Source organism: Siniperca chuatsi, linkage group LG4 (assembly GCF_020085105.1).
Source record: "Siniperca chuatsi isolate FFG_IHB_CAS linkage group LG4, ASM2008510v1, whole genome shotgun sequence".
Taxonomy (NCBI): Eukaryota; Metazoa; Chordata; class Actinopteri; order Centrarchiformes; family Sinipercidae; genus Siniperca; species Siniperca chuatsi.
In genome coordinates, this window is record NC_058045.1 from 24,207,686 (window position 1) to 24,217,642 (window position 9,957).

The 9,957-nt window shown below is 39.8% G+C and overlaps 2 protein-coding genes across 9 annotated transcripts in view; one reads left to right on the forward strand and one right to left on the reverse strand.

Annotated features, from left to right (window-relative positions):
- LOC122874927 (coiled-coil domain-containing protein 73-like) overlaps positions 1–9,900 on the reverse strand; it is a 31,049-nt gene extending 21,149 nt beyond the window's left edge. For 6 of the 7 annotated variants that reach the window (XM_044193477.1, XM_044193481.1, XM_044193478.1 and 3 more), the window contains exon 1: positions 358–576. The gene's annotated coding sequence lies outside the window, so the exon portion shown is untranslated. Of the gene's footprint in view, positions 1–357; positions 577–9,772 lie in introns of those variants that run through there. The other variant, XM_044193476.1, reaches the window with a different exon arrangement.
- On the forward strand, positions 31–9,122 carry LOC122874928 (DEP domain-containing protein 7-like). 2 transcript variants are annotated; one of them, XM_044193482.1, is made up of 12 exons: positions 31–229; positions 583–759; positions 895–1,036; positions 1,159–1,254; positions 2,332–2,522; positions 3,867–4,068; positions 4,646–4,773; positions 5,055–5,246; positions 5,457–5,599; positions 5,825–5,950; positions 6,607–6,682; positions 8,646–9,122. In XM_044193482.1, the coding sequence occupies exons 1-12, from the start codon at positions 163–165 to the stop codon at positions 8,855–8,857; spliced, it is 1,752 nt and encodes a 583-aa protein (XP_044049417.1). In that variant the 5' UTR covers positions 31–162; the 3' UTR covers positions 8,858–9,122. The 2 variants fall into 2 exon arrangements, with proteins under 2 accessions (XP_044049417.1, XP_044049418.1); XM_044193483.1 differs by lacking the exon at positions 6,607–6,682 and having other exon boundaries at positions 8,646–8,876.
- Positions 9,901–9,957: the final 57 nt, after the last annotated feature.

Consider the following 9,957-nt stretch of genomic DNA (forward strand, 5'->3'; position numbering starts at 1 on the left):
AGCGATTGGTGCCATCTAGCGGTTGACTTTTAGAATTGCATATATATACTGAAGGCGCTTCTGCTCGGACGTGGGTTTGTTTCACTGGTTGATTTCTCCTGTTTGTCTAACCACCTATTATCAACCAAAGACGTGTAATTGCGTTTCCATCATTTGGTAGCCATGGCCACAATAAAAGAAAGAGCCGCGGCGCTGAACCTTGCAGAAAAGTTGTGTGTGCGTCCTCAAGGTAAGTTAATTAAACACGCATTTCAACGAGGTGTTGGGATTTCTGCAGCGCACGGAGGCCTGTTCATCTGTCTGATTATTTTCTTTTATCCTGGCCTGCTGTGATAAACCAAACGCACTAAAACTTACCTCAAGTTGGTGCGGCCAATCAACCCCAATTCACTGCTGCTGAGTTCAGTTTGTTTCTCCACTACCCTTTCCTCTCCTCCATGCTTTGTCATTCCTCAAATTTGTCTTCTACACCCTCCTATTTATCTGTCCTCCAACCCTGCACAGGTCATCTGTAAAATATGACGAGATCAGTTTGTTTTCCTTTGATTTTTTTTTTTTTTTTTCTCTGTGCCTTTCTCTTAGCACATGGCAAACCAGTCCAGTCTTCCTCCATGTGGAGTGGCCTCATCTCCCACCTCAGGTCCACTGTGAGAGTGAAGCGCAGAAGAGTCCACCTCAAGTCTCACAGTGACTGCTTCCTGGGCTCAGAGGCTGTTGATGTGGTGGCAGAACACATTCATTGTGTCAAAGGCTTTGAGGGTGTGTGTGTTTTCTATTTGACCCAAACCATCTTCTCATCATTCTCTCTTATTTTTTTTATATTTTTTAATTTATGAACCAAAAGACATTCAACAAATTGCCATTTCGCTTTTCTGTTTGGCCAAAAATTTTAAGGTGCCAATGTGTCACGGGACAAAGTAGTGTGCGTGTGCCAGGCTCTGTTGGACTGTAATGTGTTTGTGGCAGTGGGAACCAGAGTGTTTGGCAAAGACAAGAAGCAGGATGTGTTTCAGGACAGCAAGAGTGCTCTTTACAGGTTAGATACAAACATACTCCTAAAGCCACCTCTATTTTCTGACAGTCAAAAGTTCTATCCACAATGGCAGTGAATGTGTTAACATGGTCGCCTATTATTTGCTTTTTTTTTTTTACACACAGGTTTGTAGATGTGTGTACTCCTTCGGTAGATGAGTTGGAAAGAGGTGTGTTGGTAAATGGGATCCAAAAACTCTTCTGCAGTGCTCCCTCAGACAGGTATTAAGTCTAAATAATTCAATTTCCATAGCGTACTGTACATTACATACACTGACTTTGCAGTTTATTAGTCATGCATCATATTAAAAAAAAAACATACTGTATATAATGCAGTCCAATACAACACTACCGCTAACTACAACCTCCAAAATGACCATAGAGTTGAACACCTATCTCCTACAGTGTCAGAAAAAACTGACCATTTTAGTACTCAAAGACTGGATGTACTGTAGGATTATTGTACTGAACTGAATATGAAATGCGTATGTAAATTCTATTGGAAAAATACATTCAAAGAGTACTGCACCGATTCAGCATTGCACTATAACATTGTCGGACTCACAATGGACAGGTAAAAGGGGAAAAAAAAGAACTGCAGCAGAACCAGAGATATTGTCTTTTTATTTCATGCATTCTTCTTCCTTGTCAAAACATGGTGCCTACATTACCCACAATGCAACTCAACCACCAACAGTTTAGTCAGAGGTTTGTGGGTGTTTTGCTAGTAGCGGCTAATGTAGCCTCAAGCAGAGATGAAGAGTGGGCTACAGAGTTCTGGTAAGTTCACTTCTTTCTAACTCCACACGCCCAGATTTTTTTTTTTTTTTTTTTTTTTTTTTTTTTTTTTTTCATTTTCAAACTTGTGACATCACTTGAGGCAGTTAATCAGATTTCACGCAGCTCCCTCTGGAGCCACAAAACTTTTTTTTTTTTTTTTTTTCCACATATGCAGAGACCAAGACCTGTATACAGACTTGGATGTGTAAAATCGGTGGAGTTCCCCTTTGAAAGATAACATTATCAGATAGGAATGTGTAGATTTTCCAAAAAACCCTGCAAATCCAATGTTGCCATTAAGCAGTCCTGTTCATTGATTTGGAACATTGCTCACAATGGTCAAATACAAGCGGAGACATTAAAGGGAGAGCTGTCACTGTATAAACGACATAGCAAAATCTCTACAAGAAGTCAAATCTTTATCAGCATTGTATCGCCTAGCCTGTGCTAGAATCCTCAAAATGCTTTTCGACATGTCACCAGCATGAGCTCACAGCTGTCCTCTGTTTTGCATTCCAGGCAGGAAGAGCAGACATGTCCCACTGGGTCACATGTTCAGATGTCCACCCCTGTCAGATTTACTCAGGCATCCATAAAGGCCAACCAACTGGACACGCCTGCCACTGCCAGCCTGTCACTGGAGCCTCTGGTGGACAGTCTGAATCTGAGTCCCAGCAGAGTGCAGACTGACACTGTTTTACCACAGTCATGTAAGACACCAATGTGTGTATTTCATCCTGTTGTGTCACTTTTCCTCTGTCAAAGCACTGGTTTAGGTTTTTGGGGAGACAGAGGCATACCCATGCCTTTTTTAAAGGTGGGGTATGCAAACACCGGATTATTTTTCAGAGCACACACTAAACGGACATCTAGTGGACCATGAGGACATATTCGCTGAATTTGACAAAGACGTGTATTAGATTAGAATCGCATACCCCAACTTTCTAATCTAATGTCTAATCTTTCTCCTAATGTTATACACTTCCTCGTGGTCTCAGGGCTTGGAGCCTCTGTCAGCATGCACGGGGTAAAAGGCAAGATAACACCCTCACTACACCACAGAACAAATGGGGGGGGGAGGCCACTGGCCCGGACGGACCAGTGACTGGTCAGTCAAGTTGCCCTGCATAAACTTGTACTGGCCCCGGGCCATCAGTTGTGTCGGACCCTGGCCCACTTCTAAATCCCCTCTGATACGCATCTTCGTTATAACGTTACATTGTTTGAGGGACCTATATTGTTAGGTGACTGGACGCAACCGTCACTAAAGCTAGCGTAGCTCCTCAGGGATTGACGCTGTTTTTGACTAATTTTGACAGTCTAACTGGTGACAACACATTAGTTAAGTTTTAAGGACTATGGCTGAATATGCAGAACTGTAATTTTATGGGTTATTGTTGTTCGGACGATTAAGTTAAGATAGCTAATATGTGCTAACGTCAGTGTCCGTTTTTTCCACACTAACTGGAAACTATACCACGTGATACCAACGTTATTATACTATTGGCTCTCAAGCCTTGTCAGAAACAGGAACCAAATGTCAGACATCTCACACAGAGATAAACAAAACATTAATTTTGGACCCGTCAAATTTTTTTAAATGATTCATTCGCAATCATAATTTTTATTGATTTATGTTTATTTTAGGAAATGTGATACTTTTACTTCGCACCTTTTTCTAAAATCTGTTTTGTTTTTTTTTGTTTTTTAAATATTAGTCTACATAAAAATGTTATCAATATAACCTTTTTAAAATGGAGCCCCATTAATTAAAAAGGCATTAAAATGACTTTCAAAGAGAATTTGACAGCAAATTACTGACACATTACATTTGCTAGTTATACTGATCCTTTTCCAGACCTTTTTTAAATCAAAGACTAAAAAAGGAAAAGAGAAAGCACAGAAGTAATTTACTAGGGAATTAAATTTTTTTTTGTTTGTTTTTTTTGTATATCTAAAAAAAGGCCTTACTTTCTATTCCCTGGAATAGACAACAATACAACAGTACAGTGTGATTTTTGTTTTGTAATTTTTTGTCGCGCTCTACTCCCCAGTGGTAGACGAGGTGTGGCAGGAGCAGACGCTGCTCAGGCTGTTAAACCTGGTGGAGCTCCCCCTGCTGGAAGGGGTGCTTCAACGCGGCCAGACCCCATCCTCTCCCCCTCCATTAAATCTGCTGACTCAAAGTAACCCAGACCTGATCTACAGCAGCAACCACCTGGATAGACAGATCCTCAAGGCCTTCAGGAACTCTCAGTAGGTTTGGCATTGAAAATAATTTGCTGTTTTGACAGTTAAGATTACCTAACACCTGTTAGTGATCTAAGGTACAATAATGAGGCAATAAATCTCAATTATTACCTAAAGAATATCAAGGAATAGTTCAACACCATTCCATTGTCATGTCTGTACTGTAAACATGAAGCTACTGCCAGCAGCTAGTTAGCTTAGTTTAGCACAAAGACTGGAAATAGGGGGAAACGGCTAGCCTGGCTCCGTCCAAAAGTAACAAAATGTGGCTTGTGTAAAATCACAACTTGTCATCTCTTACACTTTTTGTACAGATTAAACAAATGAGATATAATGTGCTAAGCTAATTAGTGTACTTTAGAGGTGCTGGTAGGTGAATTTTGTTATCTTCGGACAGAGCCAGGCTAGCTGTTTCCAGTCTTTGTGCTAAGCTAAGATAACCAGCGGCTGGCTGTAGCTTTATATTTACAGTACAGAATTGGGAGTGGTATCATACATATAGTTTGTATAACTATATAGTGTCTTACTTAATTTAATGAAAAATGTCCTTGTTTGTTTTCTTGTATTCCTCCTTATCCCTCAGGGAAGATGAGTGGCTCTGTGCAGCTCTGGACTGTCTGGACTTCCTCCCTGATCAGCCAGTGGTGGAGCTGAGCAGGGAGCTGCCTCACTGTTTCCCGCAAGATCCGGACAGCTGTTCACAAGATGGAGGCAAGTGCTTGGATGAGTATCAGAATAGGAGGGGGTTTGTCCTCAAGAGCAAGGCCAGGTATCTGGTATCCCACAAAGGCTAGTGCCACTACCTGATTGAGTTTGGTATCCTCTCATCTAAAATACAATATGTATATGCTTTTATACTTTCTACTCATGTCAGCTTTAAAGACGCTTTTGTAATGGTTTAATAGTGTGTGACAGGTTTGTGTTGAAAGCACGCAACTGCCACTATTAACCATATGAAATATACATTTCCATTTCTGTATTTCTGGCTCCAGTGCAGTCTCTGAGGTATGTGTCCACCCCAGTCAGCAACAGTGATGAGCAGCCTTGTCTCTCCCAGAGTGGTTTGGCCCAATGTAAGCTGCTGCTGTACACGACCCTGGTGAAACACTACAGCCACACAGACAGACCTCCACTGCTGCCCCAGCACATGACTGACATCTACACAGCCATCACTGACCTGCTGGGTAAGAGCTAGGATTGTGACTCAAACTGTGGTTTCTCACATGAAAAGTTGATTTTGTCACGTATTTAGATTTACACTGTCCAGTATGTGTACAGTATAAGTGAACCAGGGGTTGTAACCAAGCCTTTTTCTCTACCCAAGTTGCATAAACTCTGTTTAAATTTGAGTAACCTCATTATCATTTACATTTGTGTCTCTCTTGCCTTCCCAGTGAATGCCAAATTTGGCACAGCTCTTGAGGCTCTGCAGCTGTGTCTGAAGCTGCTGCCTCCCTCCTGCAGAGAGGAGCTGCGCAGGCTGCTCACATTCATGGCTCTGGCAGCTGACCCGCATGGGATGAAACTGGACAAGGAGGTGAGAGCTGGTGACTAAATCTTATATTGGATAATGCATTTTTAAAATGTCCAAGAAAAGAATTTCTGAACATTGAAAGTCATCACTGTGGCACTGCTTCCCCACATGTCTTCAGGTAGAGAGGTAGGTTTAAAAAAAAAAAAAAAAAAAGAGGGCTTGTTTCCAAAACTGTACCACCTATTTGTTCTGTAATTTGACATTAAAGATGTGCTGTTGAACCTGTAGATGGAGAACAGACTGGCAGTGAAGAGGTCTTTATCTAGGGCAATCCTGCTCTGCAAGGCTCTTTCAAAGGAGAAAGAGGACCTGATGGTGGTCTTCATGCTCAGCAACATAAAGGAAATTTTTAAGGTAAGGGAATGCTGTCAGAATACATTATACTTCTCCTCTCTTTGGGTCTTTACCTCGACTCACCAAATGACCCATGGGTTGCTTAAAGGTGAAGATTTAGTATTGCACTTACGTAAAGTTAGGAGACTCACAAGATACACATTAACAAGCCCAAGGCCACGTCTGAAACCTCTCCCTATTTACTATATAGTGCACTTTATTTACCCTCAGCCCACTATATGTGAGTGTGAAAGGTATCCACTTTATAGGGCCTTTTAAAAATTCCCACAATAGAACGAATGTCTGTACAAAATTTGATGGCAATCCATCCAGTAGCTTTAAGAGTTCAGTCTCAACCAAAGTGTTGGACTGACCAACATCCCAGCATTGCCATCCCTAGAGCCACGCCGCAAGCATGCCTAAAAAGAACAGTCTGAATTTAAGCAGCAGAGAGCATGATGCCCTAACTTTTACTGCCTAGTATGGGTCAAGTTCTAAAAACACTGTATCCTACATGTCCCATAATGCATAGCATTGAATAGCATTTTTCATTAGACACTCCCTGCATGTTTTTCAAACTCCACGCCCACAATCAATGTGTAACAAAGCTTCCTGTTATGAACTTGTGGCCCAGACATTACTATGACATCAAGAGTTTATTCTCTTCTTCACTGCAGATACCAGGGGCTCTGCACAAAGGAATAAGTGACAAGCTGGCCAGCCTCATACAGGGGAAGCAGCCCGATGTGACTGGTAAACAACTGTTCATAAGTGTTAATACAAGAGCAGTGTCCAACACAAAACACTTGATAAAAGACAGATCAAAACATCATTCTCCTTTAAATACAAGAGCTATAAAAGGCAAAATAGATTTTACCATCTCACTGCATTGTAGCAGTTTTACATCTGCTCACTCCAAGACAGAGATGGTTTAAAAAAAATACTTTCCACCATTTCACAATAAGCTCTAATTCACATCAACATGACACCTTTTATTACCTGGAACAGCTCAGAGATAAACTAAAATTTCACATCTGTGCTCAAGGTTTTGGATCCACTCAACCATCAGGGATTTAACAGATCATTGTGGCCTTGTTACATTTAGGAATGTGTATTTATTTAAATTCTCGATATCAAATAACTCATAATTTCCATAGTATTTCAGCTGATAATGGTACTGATTTTTCATTTCATTGCAATACCACCACATATACAGACATTACAGATGTATTTAAAAAAAACAGTTTCATTTAATCTGTTATGATTTGTTGATGTCTGCAATCACTGAAGCAGAGGAACACAAATTACTTCCACATAGTGTTTTTCTTGGCATACCATCTTTTGTTGAATGTTTTTTTTTTTAAATATTTTTCTACAGCGGGTGGATCCTTTAAAAGCCTCTCGTGTAAGATGCAGACTGTCACTGTTGCCTCAAGTGAAAAGTTACTATACATTTTTCCACACATCTTTAGAAATCACAGACAGTATTAACTTTATGCATAGAAAATGGCCAAGATTTGTCATATGATGTCAAAACATTTTACACTTTTCTTATATGGGGCAAAACCAACCTCAATCTGATAACACATTTTTAAGCAAATATTGCATGCAACAGCTAATAATAAGATAAAGTGTCCACTTCCAAAATTCACTGTTACTTTTAGTGTATCCAAGACATTTTTTAACATTCCTTCTTTATCCCATTGTGGTTTAAAAAAAAAAAAAACTGCTCTTAAAGCGAGCCCATGTGACTTTTGCTGAACAGCTGCCACTGTGGTCACAAGTGACAAAATTACAGGATAAAGTAAATGGGGAAAATGTAGTGTAACACTAACATAAGCATAAAGAGTCATAGTGTCAGTGAACTTGTTCAGTTATTACAGTTGCACAGAAGTCTATCTAAAGTTTGCTAACATTAGCCACCATAAGTTACTGGTCATATCGGACCAAGTCAGGTTATAACAGTAACAAACAGTGTACTGAATTGCGGAAAGGTGTGTTTTATTGCTTATGAATTAAACTTTTCATTTGTAAAAGGAAGAATGTGTTATTTTTTATTTTAAATGTTACACAGTCGTGCTTAAAAGCTACACTAAACAATATTTTTATATTACAATGGATCAAACATGTGTAATGTGAAAGGGGTTGCATGTATTGATGAACCCACAGATAATTAACACCGAATTCTGCAGTTCCCCTCAGCTCTTTAGAGTGTTTTTAGTGTTTTTCAGCTCATTGTTTTGGTTTTACGGCCCACAACTTTACTGTTTCGGTTCACTCTCACCGCTCTTATCAACCTCAAATAAACCCACTGTACATTACCTGCCCAACACCAAACTGCAGACAAAGTTAGGAACTAGCTCCTTTTTTACAGAGTTGAGTATTTAGCAGGTAAAGAGCCAGATATTTCCCTCAGGGGTTGGTGGAGACCAACAGAGCTGAAAGCAAAGTGAATATTGACCATACATTTGTCAGATGGCCAGAAACACAACTCCAATTCAATGCTAATGTTCCTCCATTTCTGCTGGATGTACAAGTGGGCATTTGCTTGTTAACACAATTTCATTTCCTTTTAACAAGCTTGTAAGGTGATACAAGTGGCCAAAACGAATAATTTAATGCACCTTTTTAAAGGCCCATTTGTTGCTACTTGTTTCCATAATCATGAACTAAGTTCCACCCTGTTAACATTATGTTTTCCTCTTCTGTCCTTCAGGTTCTACGTTCTGTCAGCAGGTCTCCAGCAGGACCTACGCTGACTCTACAAAGAAGACCACCGACCAGGAACTGTGGATTCTGCTAAACAGCATCCACCTGGACACCAAGATGTCTGCCAAGGAGAGAACACGCCTACTCAGACAGTTTTACCAAGCCCACCCAGAGATATTTATCCAGTACTTTGGTGAATCTGCTGTTGGTGTGCTGTAGATTTGCGAAGACAAGGACAGCACATAGCCTATGTGTTTCTGTCTTCTACAGTCAGTTTCACCAGTAGCTACTTTTTGCTTTTGGGTAAATACTCGGTCAGTTAGACACAAGCTGACTGACTTAAAAGAAATGTTTGTGACTGACAATAAGTCTTTTTTGTGGAGATTGTAAAGATACATATGGGAAAGACACCTCAGCCATATATGGCACTTGTATGTGTGTATTTGCTTTATTATTGAACAAAATAAATAAACAGTTGATATTCTTGGCTGTGTTTCTCTTCTCTTAACTAGAAATGTAGAATATAAATATTATATTCCTGTGATTAAACTTGAACAAAAAAAAACAACTAAATCCATTATTACGTGTTACAACTAAAAGTGGTTAGTGTGTGAAATGATTCTTAGTATTATGTTTTTCTTATTCTGCGCTGATGCACCCTACCCCTGTATTTGTGTATATTAATTTGTGTAGCGAATTTTGGGAAAATATGGAGTGATGGACTGGATTCTCTCTACTGAAGTCTCTTGGACATACTGGGGATTATTTAGTTTAGTTAACCCAGCTCACTTCAATCACATCCAAATTTAATTTGGTGAGTTGGAAAAATTCTAGTTGATATTTACCCTTTAGATCTTGTGACAGAGATGTCAACATGCGCATCATTCGCAAACTGCACAAGAAAACTTGATTTATTAAAGCCAAGTCATTTGGAAATGAATTACATAACAAATCTCCATATACTGGTACCTTTTTAATCAGCTTGGTCTAGACTTTTCTTGCCAAATTTGGTGACCATTGAATCAAAATACTAATAATAATAACTAATTTAAAATGTCGAAGATTAATGTTGACCTGAAAGAATACTGGGGAAAGAAATGTGTGTGTGGAGTGTACAATTCAGAAGTTACAGACCAGAAAATGGCGTGTTCGTTGTAGCGCCGCCTCGCGGTCAGTTGGTGTAGTTCTTGTTGCTGAGATAGTGTGAGTCTTTGATTCAACGTGCTGATACTGGTGTCTGTAGGAGTCGTAGACACTTCTATATACTTGTAGAGCAGATGAAGACAGGAAGTAGCCTAGTAATATTCCGAGCAACTCCC

What these genes read in the sequence shown, in the direction of transcription:
- LOC122874928 (XM_044193482.1), top strand. Translation starts at nt 163, where the DNA reads ATGGCCACAATAAAAGAAAGAGCCGCGGCGCTGAACCTTGCAGAAAAG. An exon ending in ACATAAAGGAAATTTTTAAG is followed by an intron (nt 5,951 to 6,606) that starts GTAAGGGAATGC and finishes TCTTCACTGCAG; the next exon opens with ATACCAGGGGCTCTGCACAA. An exon ending in GAAGCAGCCCGATGTGACTG is followed by an intron (nt 6,683 to 8,645) that starts GTAAACAACTGT and finishes TCTGTCCTTCAG; the next exon opens with GTTCTACGTTCTGTCAGCAG.